This window comes from Excalfactoria chinensis, chromosome 8, assembly GCF_039878825.1.
Source record: "Excalfactoria chinensis isolate bCotChi1 chromosome 8, bCotChi1.hap2, whole genome shotgun sequence".
Classification (NCBI taxonomy): Eukaryota; Metazoa; Chordata; class Aves; order Galliformes; family Phasianidae; genus Excalfactoria; species Excalfactoria chinensis.
In genome coordinates, this window is record NC_092832.1 from 26,920,434 (window position 1) to 26,940,913 (window position 20,480).

Consider the following 20,480-nt stretch of genomic DNA (forward strand, 5'->3'; position numbering starts at 1 on the left):
CCTGAGCACCAGCACGGCCCAGCTCGCTCTTGCAGCGCCCAAGCAGCTCACAGGGGCACAGCCCAACAGCCGCACAGACACCAGAGGTACCAACCGTACCACCCGTGAGTGGAAGGCAGCTTTACCAGCAGCTCAGCAGAAAGGGAGAGCAGATTCAGTACTCCACATCCTCCTCATTCTTTGCTATCAGGTATTGCACCTGTGGAAACAATGTGCAAGGTGGGCAAGGGAACCACATACAAAAGGGAACCAAGGCAACAAAGCGCATCCAGCCACCTCTGCACGAGGCCACTCCCACACTCAGCTCCAGGTGAAGCACGCAGGGTTTTGTCATTCATTTACAAGTTACCAGCCCCGCAATTACACTTTCGGGGTCTGGCAGCTCGTTTCAAGTTCTGGTCCCAGCCTGGTGCCCAGACATCCCCCACCTGGGAAGGCTGCCCCTGTGCCAGCCGGGAGCACACTGCTCCTACATGGGTCACACAGCAGCAGAGCAGCACTGCCACACTCTCCACACACTATCAGGCAGCAGCCCTTGCAGGAAGCCCTTGCCCATCACAGCAGATCGCTATCTCAACACAGCTGCACAAAAGCACAACACATCTCTATAATTGAAGGAAACCTTTGCTCTTCAAAACCACTATTTTGCCACTCACTCGATCCAGAGCACTGACCCTGACACGCAGCCAGCTGATCCTCACATTAATCACTAATTGAATGCCAGGGTTCATGTTCTTATTGTTCTTCCAGTAGCCCACTCCCACACAGAGCTCCCTGGAAGATGCAGTCCAGTTGGAGACAAGCATTACCAGCAGCAGGGACTGAGCCTGAGCTGTCCTGCCCTGCAGCCTTCTCAGATGAAGCCATGCCATCGGCTTTCCCCATCAGCTGCAAGCTCCCCAACACGGCACCGAACGCAATACGCCAATAGTGCCAGGGCACTCAGCCCCAGCCTGAGCATATGGAGAGCCTGGAACAGCAGAGCAGAGCACAGGTCCTCGTGAGGAAGGCAGAAAAGAAGCGGGTTAGCAAATGCTGCAAGTGTCAGCTTCAGGCATATGTCCTGCATTTATTAAAACAAGAGGTGAGGCTACGCAAACCAATCTCAATGGGCAACACCGTTACAGTTAGGAGTGGTCTCAGCTCTTCCCCTGCAGACAGCACCGTACACTCACACCTTCTGCTGTCATTTTCCTCTAGAACCGTGCCCATCCCCATACAGCTATTGCTTGCATTTACTATCAGACTCACTTCCTCCCAGCATCAATCCGTAAGATGAACTTTCATGCTCAGACCTCGCCATCATTTCATTCATGAGCCAATTTGCACCACGTGCTTTTCTCCCTCTAAAGCTTTTTTGTTTTCCTGCTGGCCACCAGTTGACAAATTGCTCAGCTTTAGTGCTCTGGATTTGGTGTGACAGCCAAAGTGGCAAGCAAAAGGACAGGAATCAGCACAGAGCAAACTCACGTGGCAGAAAGGAGCTGCTCAACTCAGAGGGAGCCGTTCTCCCAGTCTGATCCCAGCAATGGAAGTGGCACCATCACCGCAGGGAGATCTGGACCACCTGGGGCAGAACCCAGGTGAGACACTGATCTCAGTGGCTTCACCTCCGTGGGTTCCCCATGACATTTTTAAAAGAGCATGAAAATAAACCTTTATTTCAGTTAACACCCACCGATATTAAAGATATATGTTCACAGTTTTAGTTCTTGACACGAATGGACTGCAAGAGGTAAATTTACATCTATCAAACAGCAGACAGACCCATTTTACAAGCTGTCTCGAGCACTGTATGTGATGTGCCGTTCCAGGAACTGCTCTAGTCTCTAAAGCAGAAGGGAAAGCTTCTGGCCAGCCTGGCCCCAAATGACCAACTGGACAGCCCAGAAGGCATCTGGAAAAAAGCAGAGTGACAGCAGGTACAGTCTGGAGGTGGGGAAAGCTTTTGTTACAGAGGAAGCTTTTCTGTAAGTGTTTCTGCGTGTCAAGGCAATGAGTTGTATTAACTCAAGGCGTCCCAAAACTGAAACTGCAGCACGTTCTACCGACTCAGAGTGGGAGCTGGAAGAGAAACACTCAGTGCTGTTAGGAGCGCAGCCCCTGCACCGAGCACCTGCCTGTCTGCTTAGTCAGGAGAAATGAACCAAGCGCCATCGCCATCCACCAGCTGAAAACCTGCCTCCTGCTCCCAGCCTGGTGCTTTGAACTGGCAGGTGAGAACACTAGGAAGTCTGACAGGATGGTATTAACAGTGGTTTACAACAAACACGTCTGTAGAAAATAGTTCAGGGAAATCAAGCCAGCCAACGCCACAGTTATGGAGTTCGGTATTACATAGTCAAAGGTCTCCGGTACTTTTCGCCTGTCCTGTACAGCTTTTAAAAAAATAGGGCATTACCATTTGTTTCCTATCTACCTAGTTACGAAACTACAAATGTTTTAAGCTGTCCAAAGTGTAAAACATTAAATAAAATGAGAATCCTGCTTCTAGTCTCCTACTAAATGCTGCAGATAAAAACCCTACGAAACCCTCCTTATTCGTCATTCTTCAAACTGCTTTTGGGTACTGAAGTGGTAAGGTCCCTGTCGGAGGGGGTTAAATTAAACCTACAAGTTACTACAGGGGTCTGAAGGATTTCTTACAATCGCTCTCTGAAGAACATTCATTTGTCAGCCAGCAGCCCAGCCCCGAACAGCACCCAGATACAGAACGGAATTCAGCCTAAAGGTGAAGCGCCGGGTTCTGTTCTGTACCTTCCTGCATCGCACGCAGCCTGCAGTGCCCCCAGCCCTCCTGCCAGAGCTGCCTCTTTCAGCAGGGCTGTCGGTGCTGTGCTGCGTGCACATGGGATCCCAGTCCTGGAGCACTGTGCCACAGCCCCAGAGCAGCACCAGAGCTGCAGCTGCCACCTCCCCCCCGGCTCTGCACAAGAGGAGAGATGGCTCAGCTGCAGGGCAACCCCAAAAGGAAAAGCAGGGGGAATTTAGAAGCTTTTTCTTTGTTTTTTTTTTCCTTTTTGCCATCAAAGCTTCTTGTTCTGTTGAAGGAGGGAATAAAAAGGTAAGAAGGGTGAATGAAAGGCGTCACACTGATTTTAAAACCTGCTCAGACCGATGATCCACACATCACTGCTGGATATGCGGCTACAGAACCAGAACCCAACGTGCCTGGAGGATTTCTCAAGTACCTGCTATCAATCCTGTATAAAGCTTTAGTGTAAACAAACTACCAAGCAGATGAAAAATGACCGCTCTTCCAAGTCTGAAATTAAGCATCAAAAGCGAAAGTCACTGCAGCAGTTGGTATCTCAGACAGCGCTCAGTCTGCCAAATCAAAACGCCACATATTCCAAAAGAGCACGGGCCGATAAAAACCTGCTAAGCAGGAGCCAAGGGAACACGAGCTGTGTGCAAGGATTCCAATCCAGCTCACAGGGAGGGGAGAAATCTCTAAAATCCTGAATTCAAAAATAAACCCACAAATGAAGTGAAAGCTTTTAACTGGTACACACTGTTCACACCTATATTTCAAGTTTGGAAACGCATATTTTCAAGCAGCAATACAAAAAAGTATCCATGAAGAATGCATAATCTCTGAAAAAATTATGAAAACATCCCTGCTACCATTACATTTCTAAATACAAAACTGACTACCATATTGTTGCTTCTGTGTAGCGAGAGAAGTTCATTTTCGAAACAGATAAAATTCAGTCTTTAGGTGTGAATGGTATGAATGACAGTCTCCTCTTTTTTTTTTTTTTTTTTTTTTTGTATTTCTTAGTTGTTTAGGATCCTTAAGCATGCAAGCCTCGGAGAGGACGAGGGCAGGGTTGGCTTATGACATCCAGTTTAGGACAGAGCTGGGAAAGCCTCTGGGTCATCTACATCAGGAGCAGAAGCACTCGACTGAAAGAGAAACAGCAGAAAGTTATCACCCCCAGCAGCACCCAGCCCTCCCACAGCCATCCCTCGGCCAGCAGGCCAAGCCCTTCCCTGTGCGGGGAACCTGGGTGCCACCCCAGCAGCTGGGCACACAGTGCAACCCTCACCTCCCTTCTATAAGCTATGCTGAACCCCACTTGGTACGTTCTACTCTGGTTTTCAAGAGGCAAGAAGTACAGCAGACTTCAGCAGTTCAGTGAAGAGCAAAAAGGACCCCATAATAAGTGGAAAAACTGGAAAAAGAACTACTACAAAAGTAACTTCTTATCTTCCCCCATGACAGACAGTAAGTTTTTGCTGTCCCCCTCCAACCCCAGGGTCTAGGCAGCTTCCTCAATGACTCCTTACATTAACACACTACCTGCGAAGGCACCAGAGGCATTAAGCAGACCAGACCTTCACATGCCTAGAGCAGAAGCTTACAGCTTCTTTCCATTCCTAATGGGTGCACTCCATGTGGCTGCCACTGTTGCAGCAGCACATAACCACCAACTCTCAACCAGGGAATGACTGAAGCATTACAAAACAGCGTTAACTGTCCAGAGCACAGTTCAACCCTCACACATTTAACTTCCCCTGTTCACAAACTGGCTGTTGATTAAAAAAAGTCATTGTGTCAATCTATCCCTAAGAACCCAGATGCATCAGCAAAAAGGCTCCTCAGTCCTCACACAGTACTTTTTTCCCCAAAAGGCTCTCTATCGTGCCTAAAAAGGCACTGCAGTGAAATGCAAAAAGGAGGGACTTGAGAGTAACCTTCACTTTCTGCATGAGAAATGTGGTGGGGAAGAAGAGCAGAAAGAATTTCTACACAGGAACCATGGAAGTTCCTGCAAACATCTACATGCATCAAGGAGGAGGTGAAACTTAAAGCCATTCCAATAAGAGCTGCAGCAACATCTGTGCCACAACCCAGAGTTGAGGAATAGTAACAGGGCCTTCTGCACGCAGCCTGAACATCTGCAGCTGCTGAGGCACAGCGCAGGTGGGCAGGCAGGATGGGCAGCGTGCTGCAGGAGGGAGGGGAGCTCCCCACCTTGGGAAGGCAGAGGCTGCAGAGATCACCCACCTGGTTGGGCGTGTGGATCACATCAAACTCCTTCACCAACTGGAAGGAAACAGAAAGTCAGCATCAAACAAGCAGCAAATCTCAAAGTACTTCACCACCTCGTGGCAGCATTCTTCTAGATGTCCTATTAGTGAAGTGACTCAGAGCAAAATCCACCATAATGTTATATCAATTCCTTATAATTTTTCTTACATCGCTGCCAGGAAGGAATTTTTCAACTAACAAATCTAAGCATTTACAAAAATGCAGTGAAAAGTCGGCATCGCACAAAGGAAAGAACGAGCCAGACTGGTTTACATGACAAAAGTCACACTACAGCCCAAACTCATCTTCTAGCAACCTGAGCGCATGTTTATAGCAAAAAGGTGATCTGTATTAAATCAAACTTCGCTACAGCTACACAACTGTACTTCAGCTTCACGCTTCTGGCCCAAGCAATGCTTTTCCAATTATTTCCTTGGGGCTTTGGTACTACAGGTGGAAAAAAATTTCTGCACATTAAGAAAGAAAACATGTTTTATTTCCATATCATTCCCCCCCAAATCCCTCAAACTGAAGACAAAGCATGCAGCAAAACACTTGTTTTCTTTCCTTCCCAGAGGTAACAGTGCAGATATTCTGTCCTCAGATCTGTCCAAAGAGTCATTTTTCAGGCCTAAATGAAGCTGAAAAGAACTGGTTTTTGTTGTTTTTTTTCTCCAATAGTAACCTACTTCCTGGTTCTGTGCCTAGTTAGAACACTGCTGAACACTCATCCTTTTGTCCTAACAGTAACCTAATTTTAAAGCAAACCTGCAAGAAAAGACATTTCACCTGGCTTTAAATGGTGCTTGCGTTCTGAACAATTCCCCCCAGAACAAGAGTGTACAGAAGGGAAAGTGTGGGTGCCACAAGCTCAGCTGCCCCACAGCCGTGAGCTCTGGCTGCTCACCTTGTCAGTCCTGCCCCCACGGCTGGCCCTGCCTCCACGTCCTCGGCCACCCCGGCCCCCTCGGCCACCGCGTCCGGGGCGGCCAAGGTCTCCAAAGTTGATCTCCAGCTGGGATGTGATGTCATTGGCAGGCTTACGGAAGTGATGATCCATTACCGAGTCCTCAGCATGAGCCTGAAATGAACAGTTTTCACCTGAGTAATCAGATCACCATGGAAGGGTTTTCATCTGCAGTTGCACTCTTAGCAACATGGCACCTGAGCTCACCTCCAAACACACACCCTGAGCATGGTAAGAAATACAGCAGGAACCGCTGTGCATCCACTGCACCACTTCTGCAGAGCACAGACACCACGCAGAGGACAGCAAACACTCACTGCCTTAACTTCATTCGTGTGCTGGAATTTATCTCGTATGTCCAAGACAATTCAGGGAAGCTCTGGCGTTCTGTCACACTAACAAGGCTCAGCTTACCTGGGCCCCAGCCATTCCAATACAGAACTCTGTTTTCCAGCATTTTGCTTCCTCCCGTTTCATACCTGAGGAACCTTAAGGTTCTATTCATTCAAGTCTTGTGCAATATGCACGCAATAAGCCATCTCTATTTTGCTCCATGAGTGCTTGACATGTCCTCATTTGCTTCGCTTCGTGTTAAGCACTTCAAGCACTGGAAACCAAAAGAACCCCACCTTGGTATTCAGCCACAGCAAACAGTGGAAGAGGCAAAAGCACAGTTCAGATAGAATGTAACTGAGGTAAGTAACACAGTTACAATTAACACAATTAAGACTAAAATAGAGAACCCACCTCTCAAATTCCACTGAGGAAGGACCCCTACCAGCATCGCCATGACCAAACAACCCCTCACAGCTTGCTGGTGCACTCAAGACTTCACACCCTGTGTCCTACCATGCAGAGCAGGCCAAGTATTTCAAGTCATTATACACCAAACACAACGAGCAACAGGTGTTTTTGTTTCCCCTACTCAGCACAATTAACTTTTTATACAAGCAGCCCATTTTTGGCTCCTAAGATGACATGCAGAATGTAGAATTAACCACAGTGGATCAGACCAGTACTGTCTCTTAAAAGCCCAGCCATCGTACTTTGGAAACGTGACAATCCACAACTCTCTTAACACCCAACTTCAGGCTGTTTGCTCTCTTGCCTAACATGTAGGTGCCACATGCAAGCTTAGGCACTCTGACCGTAAGTTACTTTTCTTGTGGTATAGTTACACAATATACTGACTTTCTGACTTTCAAAGGCAACGTACTGTGCAATTAAGTGCAACACCTCTTAATTACCTGTTGTGGATCCTTCACAGGACAGCCAATGGATACACAGAGGGCTGAAGTCAAAGGGCAGAAAGTTGCTTTTGGGGATGCCTCGAGTCAATCACAAGCACCGGAATGTACAGAGCCACCAAGAGCTCTCCCCCCCCTCCCCACCCTAATGATCCCTTCCAAGCCCAGCTGGATGCGTGGCCTTCACAGCACCAGCAGCTTAATTAGGCACAGTGAGAAGTATTGCTCCATGCTGGTTTACTCCAAACATACTTCACTGGGATGTGCTCTGTGCAGCAGCTGCTCCCTAAGAGACTCCTGGTTCTGCTGATCTGAACCGCACTCTCAGCCCTCAGATCTCTTCGCTACACTCCTGAAGCTGGCTTCAGCAGATACTTTTTGGACAAGAGTCATTCCACGTCCCTACCTGACAGCACAGGCAGAATGACAATACTAAAGCAGAAGTCCACCAGTGATTCAAATAGCAGGCAGTGCCTCTCATTGTGGTTTTGATTCGTTTCCTATTGATGGTGTCTCACCTACTGTCTCAATCACTGCAGGGTACTGGGATGTTATTTCCAACTTGCTGGCAGTCAAGTGACTCCTCTGAGAGGCAGAAGCAGTAGTTCTGTGCATCTCCTTCCCTGTACTGCTACTGCTTAAAAAAGGAACCCTACAGTCTACCAAAATACTACATTTTTCCCAACTGAACCTTGGTTTAACTACTAAAGCCAGTGAGTAGCAAGTTCTGTGTGTAACCTGAGGATTTCTTTACCCAAAATAACTCTAGCTAATTTAAAACACCAATAGAAGACTTGGCACATTCTCCTCTTGAGCTTAGGTAGTAGAAGACATACCACACAGACTGTTCTGAATCATCTTTGGAAGCACTTCATTTGTATGTACTGGCAACTCTCGATAGTGCTCTGATCTAACAGATAGCTGCTTGAAGGCACTGCTGCACTTGTGGGTCTTGGGAAAGGCTGTCCAAAGCTTTAAGAACAAGTCACTAATGGGAAGTGAGCCAAAGCAGACAGCAAGATATGGAAAAACTGCAACAGAAAATAAGAGACTTGTGATGGAAGTGTTTATGGGACGATCAAGAAGGAAAAAAGGCACTAATTATGGAGAGCCCTACACTGTGCAGTGAGACAACAGGCATGGACAGAAAAGCTCCATATTCTCTATGTTTGCTGTTTCTTTATGTGAAAGCCCTTCATTTCAGAAGGGGCTCCAATCTAAAGCACGTATCACCAGTTAGATAGAAAGGATCAGTACCTCATTTGACTCCAGCAGACTCCCCTGCATTTCTGTCATCGCCTTTGTCTGATGAAAGTTGCGTGTCCACACCAAAGTGACAAAAGGAACAAAGGGAGAAAACAAAAGGAAGAAATGAGACTCAACTACATATAGAAACAACACGTAATAAGGTCACATGAACTTGCTGGATACAGATGGCACCGAGCACACGAAGCAGCAAAAGGATGAGAGCAGAAGTTGTGCAAGCATCCAGAAAGAGCAGAGGATGGATTTATACTGGAAGGCAAAGAGGAATCTCAGGTTGGGAATAAGAAGTTGTTTAACGAGCTGTTGGGAACTCCACTTGCAAACCAATCTCCTGCACCTCACTACAGTGGGCACACAGACCTGCACAGACAGATGGCGCAGGTTGAGGGTGGCTTCAATTAATCATCCCTAATGAAAAAAGGAATTCAGGCTGTGCAGAAACTGAGCGATTCCTACACACTTTGCAAAGATGACTGACTGTGTTCTGATACTTGCTTCTCAGTCTTCCATTGTGATCTCTTCTCTAAGGAAGCGATGAAGGTAGAGGCACAGCACAACAGATATGTTGAGCAGGAACTCATTCACTGGTGGATGAATCTCTCCAGGAGTTGTTTTGAACAACTGGAACAAATTTTAACATTTCTTCACAACTAAACTTCCTGTTATTTGTTCAGTAGAACTTGAAGTACTCAATTACTAAGCCAGCTGCAGAGAAGGAAAAGGATCTCTTATGGCACAACCCAGCCTTCTGGAAAGACTCTCATCAGACAAGGGCTGCCAATACATGTGGATTTCATATTAAGCCAGCAAGAATCTGAGACAGTACGAAGAGTTCATTGTACAGCACGTGGAAAAGACCTGCGATACAGTCAGTCACTTCAGTCTTCAATGAAGAACATGTGGAGGAGAGCCTTGTGAAGGAGCTAAGGCAGATGAGTAACAACAGGTCCTTTACCAGTTTCCTAGGACACCTCTAGGAGTGCTGATAATGTGGCCCTTGTGACACTTCAATGTCTCAGAAAAATCTGCAGGTACACACTGCCATTATTCAGGGTTAGGAAGATGTGGGGCTGAAACCCAGAATTTACCCATAACCGAGTCACTTCCACAGACCAACACTCTCATTGCCCAGCACAGAAGCCTTCTGCCAACCTCATGACTCAGAAGGATGTCCAACAAGACAGAGACAGCAAGAACAGCAGGTGGTGAGTAGCTGTGTTCACAGCTCCTAGTTATTCCACCTGTCCACAAAGGAACTGCAGGGAAAGCTTACCCAACACTTGTGTTTTAAAAACAATCCTGCTGTAACACTTAGGAAAAGAAAAACAGTTTCCCAAGAGATCAGCAAACAGTTAAAAGAACAAAGCAAGACATTTGCTGGACAGGTTTAGAAGACCGTTAACAGCGGTTTTGTTGGTATCTCATTTCTGTGCTCACACAGCAGGAATGGTCACCTCAGGCACTAGTGTCAGAAGTATCCTTTGTTTATTTCAAGAGAAATCAGTCAAACACAGCTCAGAAAGAGCAATCTGCTCTCAGCAGCAGCTCCACGAGAAAATTCTGATGCCAAAAAGAACGTTTAAAAAGTAGAATAAACTCTTGCTTCACTTTTCAGAAGGAAAATAAGAGCTAGGAGCTTTCCAGCTCATTACTCAGGAGCACAACCACCCATTCACACTATCATACCTTCAGATTTGTCTGTGGGAAAAAATTCCATCTACCACTGATACCTTGTAACAGATTCGGAGACTGGAGAGGGGGAAGAGGATGTCCTGACATGCTCAATGACTACAGGTGTGCTGCATCTGCAAGTCTTGCTTGGCACATCTCTTGTACTTTACTTCTCTAACACACCGCAACTTTGTCTAACTCAAATTCTGCTTCCTATGCAAGCTGGAAAAAGTAGCAGAGTAGGAAAATAAAAAGAATCAATCTACTTTACACGGCCAGAAACATAAACAGCATGATTGTGTCACAAGTTCATTCCAAATTCAATGGATTAGAAATGGAGTTCTCATGGTAAGTGATGAACAGCGTTCCCCCAGCTGTATGGCATGTCCCATCTTACAAGAGAGAAATGACAAGGTGTGAAAAGCAGAAACACACATTAGAAGATCAAACAGCATGTTGCATACTACTTCACTGCCTCAAAAGGAGTCAGAACCATCTGCTGCACAGGGCTGAAGGCCACTGATTAACAGTGTTAAAACCAAAGACTTAAAGGTCCTGTCAGTTTCTGAAACTGAATCCAGCTGCTAGGGCCCAGCCTTAGAGCTCCCTGCACTGCTCTCCTCTGTAAGTGGGACAATGTGTTTCTCTTTGCTACACTCACTCTTTAAAAGAAGCTGGTCCTTACTACAAAGTATTTGAGGAATTACAATTCTCAAGTGATTCTACAGAGCAGTGCTGAATCACTGACACATATGAGCACATTTCACCTGTTCTCTAGAAAACATCAGAGGCACTAGGCTGGGTGAGCCTACAGAACTACAGGTTACCTAAGCTAAAACTTCCAACCTGGAGTAGGCATGACCCACCTTTCTTCAGTGCTACACAGAATTTAGCAAGCACAACCAGTATGCAGAGCCAAGACCAACACAGTGATATGAGAAACTCCTATTAAAAATTGGAAAAAAAACGTTGATGGTCCCACCAAGAGACAGCCCTTACAAAGCTCCTCCCAGCTGCAGTCAGTATTCCAGTCTTCTCTCTCAGTGGTCAGGTTATAGCACAGTGTATGTCAGCTTAAAAATACAGAACAATTGTGAAAACTAACCAGAGGAAGAACAGCAACTAACACTACTGCATTGCAGCTGTCTGTAAGAGAAGTTATTCTCGCTTTAACAAACTTTGATAGAAAGGTCAGCTTGTCAAAGAATAGAGCTCACACTCCAAGAGGTGCATATCGTTAGAAAAACCTATACAATCTGGACACTAGCAAATAGCAAAAATCACTTTACCTCCTCGCTCTTTGACTTGTGAAGAACAAATCCTTTTTTCCATTGCCCATCAGCACCCTCATTTGGTTTACGGATGTTGAACTCAACCTTTGCACGATCCTTACTTTGAATAGCTTTCCATTCGTCCAGGGTCATTTCCTTAGGACCTTCCTCCTTAACTTCTTCAACCTCATTTTCCCTGTAGTAAATTCATGGATATTACTTACGATCATGATTTAGAACTTAATCCCTATAAGCAGTGAATTCAAAAACAGCTCTACACCAGGTTATAATAAACATTATATATACACACACATAGTAATGCTATTATTTTGTTTCAGATTTTCGTACTCAAAACTCAACTTCAACACTCAAAAAGCACACATGAAAATTTACCTCCTTTAGCTAAATGAAAAGTGCTAAAGATCGCAGCCAAACACCCTTTAAAACATAAATGGTGACCACAGCAATATTTTAAAATTAACATTGATCCTTGCTGTCTATTCTCAGTATTAGTGACAACTGGCCTTGCAAATATTAAAGCCTGTTTTTCCACAAGACTCGTTTGGAGCTGTTCTCCCCTCCTCCAAGAGACCTGCCTCCCCATGTGCCCAGTTGGGCAGTGAGATGGCACTTGCTCTTACCGTAATCCTCGAGAGTCTGTTGTTGTTGTTGATTTGCAGTCTGCTTCTTTTACTTGATTAAGAACAGCTATTAGTATTCCAGGTAACCAGAAACAATTTCCACTTTTGGCTAACTTGAAAAAAACAGCTGCATAAAAATGCGGTTCCTTGGGAGATGCATCACCTCATTGTAAGGTTCTGGCACCCCTGGCTTCTGCCAAAGAGCTATTTTTAAGTAAAATGCACCACCACCATGTTCAGTAACAGATCATGTTCCAGCTACTCAGGCAGTCAATCCTCCAGTCATTCTCTGGTGTTGCATTCTTATGCAACTCTATTTGATTTATGAGCTACTATGACATTATAGCAAAGTAGTGCCACGTACATGCAGCAAAAACATCATGAAAGCATCAACTCAAGAGAAAGGATCTTCCCTGTAGCCATGAGTTGATGTAATAATGCAGAGGCTTTATGTCAAAATTAGCGTGTTTCATTTTACTCAACGCAGAAGAGAATGACTTTCCATGTGACACCTGCAGAGCCATGCTTACTGCTCATTGCAAAGGTATTCTCCTGGCATTCTCTGGCATTCTCCTTATTCTGTAAAGCATCCTACAGCTCCACCGAAAGTAATTTAGAGATCCAAAACAGCCAACCTGGAAGCAAAGCCATGTAAGGGTGCTTCCCTGGAAAGATGGACTGCAACAGAAGATTTGTATGCTCAAAGCAGAATACATCTTCTGAAGATTTCCAGAAGGAAACCGCTCACAGAGCCTGCAGAATGCTGCAGATACTGACCCACCCTTGTGCAGATCAGTAGCACAAGCAGCAGACACCACTGCTAATAAAGAGCCAGGCAATACTGCACACTCAGAAAATCTCACTGAGTCATAGAATGCTGTGGATTGAAATGGACTCCAAAGATGACCTGGTCTCAACCTCCTTAATGTGGGCAGAAATATCTGCAGCACTCTTTCTTCCCTCCACCATGAGCATTTGCTGACCACTGTTGCAGCTCTGAGCCCTTAAAACTGCTCGGGTTCTTCCCATTCACAAGGCAACCTTAACCACGAGCATCTACAACCCTGCAGGAATGATGGCACTTGGCAAGTAGTTAAAGCATATCCCTGTCTTACTCTCCACTCAGTCACTGCTTCACCAGTAACCAAAGCTACTAGCAAGGAAATGAAGCTGCAGGGTGTAAACATTAGAAATCTTTGGCAAACCAGCATTTAAAAGAAATGTTTTCTATTGTTTGCCATTCTCTTTTTAATCCATCAGAGCACACGCACTCATTAAAACACTGTATTTCCATATAAACCCATATCTAAATCAACTTCAAGTAACAGTTGCAGGAATTACTCCATTCACTAGTTGCTTTTTTTTTCCCCTTAACAGTGTCCAAGAGAAAACAGAAGCAATGGAGTTGACTTCTTTGTGAACTACACACATGCACAAAAGATGGAAAGAGTGAGAGAAAGCCCTTCTTCTAAAGGCCAGCCACAGCCTCAGCAGTTCTGAGAAAATCAGTGCCTCCCATTGGCAGAACATTCCGTCCCCTGGTTGTTCTGGGTAGTTATGAGCATGGTTGCTTTTGGATTTGGTACTTACTGTTGTAATCCTGAGATTACACACTACAACGGGTTATTAATAACTAAATCTGAAAGCGACCTAAGAGCTTGCAATACACTAACAAATAGTTTGAAGATAACTTCTAGATGTCAAGTTTTAAAGAGCTTTTCAGCAGCATCATGACTGATCTTGTATTTGCTGAAGGACACATAAAGCGAATGTGGCAAAACAGAACTATCAGGGAGTAAAAGTAAAGCGGTGATATCTTTGAGGCAACCAGAGAACACAACAGAAGGGGACACACTCACTTGTTTTCAGAATCAGCAGGCGGATGTTCCTCTCCCTCTGGCGTCTCCTCAGTTACAGCAGACTGATCCAATTCACTGTAATTACAGTTGGGCTTTGTTTGTTTGCTGTTTAAGTTCATGCCTATTTCAAACTATGCTAAACGAACGCCTAAGTTCTATAGCACGTTTACACAGCTTACTGTTCTTTAAAAGGAACTGCTTCACTAAGAATAGGGGCTCCCCCTGCCTTTCAAAACTCTGAGCTTTCCTTCTTCCCCTGTTCTTCCCCAGCACTGATCACACCCACTCTGAATGCCTCCCATCAAAGCTTGAGACAGAAAACATCTGGATATTAAAAACACCACATTCAATGTAATACTTGGGAAAAAAAGCCTGCTTAGTCTGATCAACGTTAAATCTGCTGCTTTAATTTTTAGTACAATAAGGACTGTTCAAAGAACAGCACAAAACGGTTCCCTGTTTTCAACTTCCCCAGAATTCCTGTTTTAGAAATGGAAGCCATCCCATCTATCCATAACTCACTACATTCTGCAGTCATTGGCTTCTTTCATAGCGCACCACAAACTCCCAAAACCTAAAGGAAAAAAGGGCCCCGAATCTTTGCATTTTGCAAGCTGTGAGTTGGGATTTAACATTCTGATAGATCTCAGAGCAATCAGTGATTACTAACGTGAGCTCGTCTTTGACGGTTCCCCAGTTGTGTGATCCACTGCCACCTCGCTTGTCCTCGTGCTTTAGGCCGCTGAAATGTGAATGTGAAACAGAACTAACAAAACTGAGTTAACATTATAGTGTCCAGATACAGAAATTCAAAGACATTTTGAGACGTATATTAATAATAAAGAACAGCTAGGGAAGCTCTGGGAAAAGGTAAAGACTTACGATCTATCGCTGCCACTATGTCTGTCAAATTCACGTTTGCCACGAGAGTCAAACCCATCTCCTCTGCCCATCCCACGGCCACGGCCGCGGCCTCTTCCAAGTCCACCACGGCCACGCATCGGTCGGTCCAGGATGGGTCTACAAGAAAAGGTTGCACTTCAGTACTCCCCCCACGCCGAGCTTACAACACGGCTTTCAAGCTCTTATTATGAGAATTAGGTTTGCTTTCCCTTTGATTATTACTCGTTCTGTTGGCACTACAGGTTTTCAGGAAAAATCTCTTGACCACAAAGGTGGTCAAACCCTGGAGCAGGCTTCTGAGCAAGGCTCTTAGCTCCCGCTCCTGTCAGCGCACCAGAATAACGCCCTAATTAATGTTCTTCTACTTTTGGCTACCCCTGCAGCCACACACCTGGATTTGAGGATCTTTGTAGGTCTCTCCCTTCCAAGTGAACTAATTCTAGCTAGGTACAGTCTAATTTCAGTGCTGAACTGGAGGAAAACCATACGTAATGCTGCTCTCCACATTTCAGGAACTAAACAAATGCTTTGTTTGCATCTCCAACCCACCATTCCCCAATTTAGCCTCTCTGTTGCACTACGTCACTCACTGATCCTCCCTCTCAGCCACCTTACTTTCAAAAGCATTTCAACACCAATCATTCAAATGCTAACACTGGAGAACTGTTTTCAAAACTCTTGAATTCTGGACCCAATGTGACACTTGGTTCCCTTTAGCCATGAGCTGGCTTCACTACGTCCACACCTGAAGCCACTGGAGCCAAGGAAGCGTAAACAGCTCCACAGACAAACCCGCATTGGCTTGAGGTTAACTGTACAAGTGAAGCAACAGCTGTAACAGCAAACGGATCTCATCCTGCAGGCAGGAGCTACGCTTCAGTTCCTCCTCTGACCTCTGTGTTGTGGATGTTCAGAAATATACCAAGGATCTTACTGATTTACACCGTGCTTTTTGTCAAAGCAACACAACTGTTCACATTATGGGACATGGCTAAAAACCTGAGCCATGTTTGTAAGTGAAATCACACAACGGGAAAGTACTCTGTGCTGACACAGGTGCCTCTTTCGACCAACAAATGGAATTTAGTCATTTTAATTCTGATGCTAACAGTTTTTGCTTGGCTTTTAAGCTTAGTAGCAGAAGAAAGGACAGCTCTGCTCCAGAATACCACCACGTCCAATATCATGCAAGGCGCGTTCTTACTTATCAACAGAGAATTCTCCTCCTTCGCCCTTCTCATCGGCAGGTTTATCAAATCGGCGCTCACGGGGAGGTCGTCTCTCAGGTCTCCTGTCAATGGGTTTGCCTTCACCCTGCTGCTGCTGCTGCTGATCAGGCCTCCTGCCAATGCGCCTTATCCCTGCAACAGGAGCAAAACACACCAACGGAATGCAGAGCTGCACCAGGACAGATACTGCTGGCAGCACTGTCAAACAAAGATGAACACGAGCCTGAATTCAGGCTTTTCTTTTAACCCTGTGACCACGCAGTCTTAGAAATGATACCTTTATAAGGAGCATTTGACTCCAATTGACGTTTGAATGCAGCATTTCAATCAAACTGCATTTTGTCCAAGCATATGCTCTTACAGTACTGTGGGAAACAAGACCTGTCAGAGCGCACAACCACCACAGAACCCTGTTCAAACGATCCAGCTTTCAAAGAAGGATCAAGATAAGCAAGTTTTGTGTTCTTTCTCCAAAGGGCACTTTCCAGGTAGAACACGTGCTTTCTATTTGATATGCACCAAAACAAGGCCAGCAGCTTCCCCAGAACCAAGCTCCCACAACAGCAACCCTGTTTCATCCTACTGCGCTCTTGCCTGCAAGCATTTAAACAGAGGGAGCTCCCGGGGCTGTGCTGCTCAGGGGGCTGTGCTGCTCAGGGGGCTGCGCTGCTCAGGGGGCTGCGCTGCTCAGGGGGCTGCGCTGCTCAGGGGGCTGCGCTGCTCAGGGGGCTGCGCTGCTCAGGGGGCTGCACCCCCAGCCCTGTAGCACCCACACACCCCACTAAGCAGGCAGCACAGCAGGCACAGCTCAGTGCCTCGGAATGACTGGACGTGCTGCTGCTCACAGCCCCGCGTGCTGGCGGACAAAGGCTCAGGCAGCAGCGTGCTGCTCAAAGCCCCAGAGCTGCACTGCTGCAATGGACGGCGCTCCTGTCTCCATTTCCACACCTTCAGAAACTGGCCGGAATAGCACTCACTCCCCATACTGCCCTCCTCACTACGACATCTGAAGGGTCTTAAGTACTTTCCAGACCATCTTTACTACTTTTTAGGAAGACCCGCACAAACTCCTTCGGGTGCTGTCACACACACCATCTCTCATCACGCAGGGAACAAAGCCCTCAGCAAACCGCCATCCCCAGGGCTGCCATTTAGAACAACAAGAAAAAAGAGCCAGTTTTGAATATTCCCAAAGACAGCAGATCCTGCCCAACAAGCAGTGCTGCACCCGGGTGGGGCCCAGAAGTTACAGCTGTAATGACATCCACGCCAACACGCCCAGACTAACAATGCCTCCTTACCTGACACGCGGTGCTGAGCGCACACGTTGGGCATGACAACTGCTTGCTCAGTAAGGCTCCCTGCAGAAGCACAGCACCCTCAGCCCCTACTCATTCCCAGCAGAGCCACATGTTTGTAGAGGCACAGCAGAGCCGGCCATGCCATGCTGAGGCCCACAGCAGGGCTGCAATGTACGATCCAATGTCAAGCACAGCACCTTGTGCTCAGTATGGGGCTCCCAGGAGTCGACCTGACAAGGCACAGCACTATCCCATAGTACTGCAGAACCCACAACCAGTAACACATCAAACACCTGCACCTTGCAGAGCACTGCCGCAGCAGCAGGCCAGGACGTCTGTTTCATTGCTATAATAACCCACAACAAACTCCTTGTCACAACAAAGCACTGCTCACTCTTGAAAGTCAACTTGAGAACCGAGAGGCGACCATTCCTGAGCCATCCAAGGACCCCAGGCCCCGTGTGCTGGCACAGCACCCTGCCACACGTCACTGCATGGGCTCCCATTGCCAGCCCACACCTGACCCACACCCACGGGGGACACCGACTCCAGGAACGACCATTCAGGACAAAGTACCACACTCCTCTCCAGGAAAACAATCCCTGGCATCACACTGGGAAACACAAACCATCCACATGCAGAGCGCTGCAGCAGCTCCCAGCTGTGCTCAGTGTTCTCTCACCATCCACCAGGCGCACCTTCTAGTATCACATATTCATTTCTCTCTTAAAGCCCAGTGTAACCCAAGCCCCTGCACGGAGTGCTGCGTGGCCACCTGCAAGCACAAAGCCCCTGCTTGTCACACAGCCCTCTGCCACACCGACCCCTCTGTCACAGCTTATTTGTTAAGCCCGTGTGCGTTCCCAACAGCCGGAGTGCCCCGCGTCCTGCTGCTGAGATGGCTCCGGGCTGGCACAGACATGACGGAGGATGCGAGTTATTAACCAAGTGCGCGTTGTTCCCACTGACTCAGTTCTCGCTGCTGCACAACGAGTGAAGTGACTTCTGCTCACAGTGCGACACACACCTGCAGCCCCGACTGCCCGGAGCCCGTGTGGGGGTCACCCCAATTCCTGCTGCTCCCATCGCAGAACGCCAGGGTCCCAGCAGGGCCCCCACCCCAGTGCTGAGTGCCCCCACCGGCTCCGGCTGCTCACGACCCACCGGTGGCTTCGCGCACCTCCGGGATGAGGAGAGCAGCTCTATAGACAGCCGTGCCTGGGCCTCGCTGCCTCCGGGGAACGAACTTCCCCCGCACATCTGCACTAAACCTGCCCCCTTCCAGCCGGAACCCATTCCCCCTCGTCCCACCGCTACCTGCCCGTGCCGAAGTGGCTCACGAGTTACCAGCTCGCCGCGGTACCGAAGGACTCCCGGGCCCTTCCCTCGCCCGCACCAATCCACCCGCCGGGACACGCGGGGCGCCCCACGCGCTCCTCCATTTTGGGGCCGCGGCCACGTGCGGTTCCGCGCTGCTCTCCGGGCCGCCCCCCCGCGCCACGCGGCCCCGCTCCCGCCACGTGCGCGCCGCGGTCCGGGGGCCGCTCCCGGCTCCGTCCGTCGTTCGCCGCCCGTTCTCCTCCCGCCCCGCTCTCCTCCCTCCCTCCCGGCCGAGCCCGCCGCTTCCCGCCGCCTTTGTGCACCGCCGCGGGCCGCTCCGCCGCTCACCCTCCTTCCGCAGCGGCGCTCCGGGCTGCCCGCCGCCCTCCTCCCGGCGCTCTCCCCCGGCGGAGGCGGCGAAGGGCGGCAGCGGGTTCTTGCGCTCCTTCTGGGACTCCCTGCGCAGCTGCTTGGCCGCGCTGCCCGCTCCGCCGCCCGAGCCCGCCTGGCCCGGACCTCCGCCGCCGGCACCGCCCGAGCTGTTGCTCTGCGCCCCCGCCGGGCCGCCTCGGGCCCCGCCGCCCCCCTGGGCCCCGCCGCCGCCGCCGCTCTCTTTCCGCCGACTCTCGGCCGCCCGCAGCACCTCGAAGGGGTCGGACTCGTCATCGAAAAGCTGGTCGAAGCGGTTGGTGACGACGCAGCCGAAGCCCTCCTGCAGGTGTCCGGGCATGATGGGCCCCCGTCGGCGGGATCCTGCTCCGATGCTGCCGGGCCCCCCCCGCGCCCTGCTCGTTGCCGCACAAGATGGCCGGCCGAGAACAGACCCGCTTCTCTTCCGGCGCCGGGCACATCCGGGCACATCCGGGCACCTCACCCCGCGCGGGGCGCGCCGGGACTCGGAGGCGGCCCGCGCCCAACGCCGCGCGCGCGTGGGCGGCGAACTACAGCTCCCGGCGTGCCCCGCGCCGCCATTGTGCCGGGCCGCTGGGCGGGGCGGGGCGCGGGCCGCCATGACTGCGGCGGGGGCGGGAGCGCGGCGTGCGGGGCGACGCTGGGCGCGAAAACTAACCCGGCTCCACACGCAGCGACCGACGGATCCGCGTGCGGCTCCGGCTGTCGGGAGGAACGGCCCAATAGCCGAACAGCCCAATAGCGGAACAGCCGAACAGCCCAATAGTCCTCAGGCCTCGGCGAGCATCTTTCTAACGCCCGCCGTGCGGCCGCGTCCAGCCATTGCTTCAGAAAGTCACTTTAGTCACGTATTTGCAGCTGAGCCCCCAGCAGCCGCGTGCAGTGGGGGCAGCGCTGCTGGAGGACGCCTTGTGACGGCCACGGATCACACCCAGCATCACACGCAGCTCTCAGGACATCCATCGTGCAGCTCCTCTGCAGCCCGGCCCGGCTGTACCCCACAGCTGTGCATCGCCCCTGCAGCCGGGAGCTCCGTGCTCTATGCTGTTACTCTGTGCTCTTTGCTGTTGCCCCGTGCTCTATGCTGTTACTCCATGCCCTGTGCTGTTACTCCGTGCTCTATGCTGTTGCCCCGTGCTCTATGCTGTTGCTCCATGGGGCTGAAATGTCCGCCCTCCTGCTGCCCACCACAGCCGCTCTCCACATGCCTGCATTGCGCTGCTCTGCTATTTCTGAGCATTGCCAGCAGCTGTCGGCTCATTAAGCAAGAAGAGGAAACGCAGCCGGCTCGAGGCACAGGGGTCGGGGTTGGGGTGGGCCCTCACTCCGCTCCTCAGCTGTATTTTTTCTGACTTT

The 20,480-nt window shown here is 49.1% G+C and overlaps 1 protein-coding gene across 4 annotated transcripts; it reads right to left on the reverse strand.

Moving 5' to 3' along the window:
- Positions 1–1,044: 1,044 nt before the first annotated feature.
- On the reverse strand, positions 1,045–19,592 carry SERBP1 (SERPINE1 mRNA binding protein 1). Of its 4 annotated transcripts, none has more exons than XM_072343834.1 (10): positions 19,062–19,592; positions 16,068–16,224; positions 14,843–14,980; positions 14,631–14,726; positions 13,961–14,035; positions 11,479–11,656; positions 8,510–8,557; positions 5,946–6,119; positions 5,015–5,053; positions 1,045–3,909 (listed from the first exon to the last, which is right to left on the reverse strand). In XM_072343834.1, exons 1-10 carry the CDS (start codon positions 19,441–19,443, stop codon positions 3,853–3,855), a joined length of 1,344 nt encoding a protein of 447 aa, XP_072199935.1. In that variant the 5' UTR covers positions 19,444–19,592; the 3' UTR covers positions 1,045–3,852. The 4 variants fall into 4 exon arrangements, with proteins under 4 accessions (XP_072199935.1, XP_072199932.1, XP_072199933.1 ...); XM_072343831.1 differs by having other exon boundaries at positions 14,631–14,702; positions 19,062–19,578; XM_072343832.1 differs by lacking the exon at positions 8,510–8,557 and having other exon boundaries at positions 19,062–19,577.
- Positions 19,593–20,480: the final 888 nt, after the last annotated feature.

Excerpts from the sequence above, each read along its gene's own strand:
- SERBP1 (XM_072343834.1), bottom strand. The coding sequence starts at position 19,443 with ATGCCCGGACACCTGCAGGAGGGCTTCGGCTGCGTCGTCACCAACCGC. Across the intron at positions 16,225-19,061 it reads AGCGCCGCTGCGGAAGGAGG|GGATAAGGCGCATTGGCAGG; the intron begins GTGAGCGGCGGA and ends CTCCTGTTGCAG. Across the intron at positions 6,120-8,509 it reads GTCTGCTGGAGTCAAATGAG|GCTCATGCTGAGGACTCGGT; the intron begins GTACTGATCCTT and ends TGTTCATTTCAG.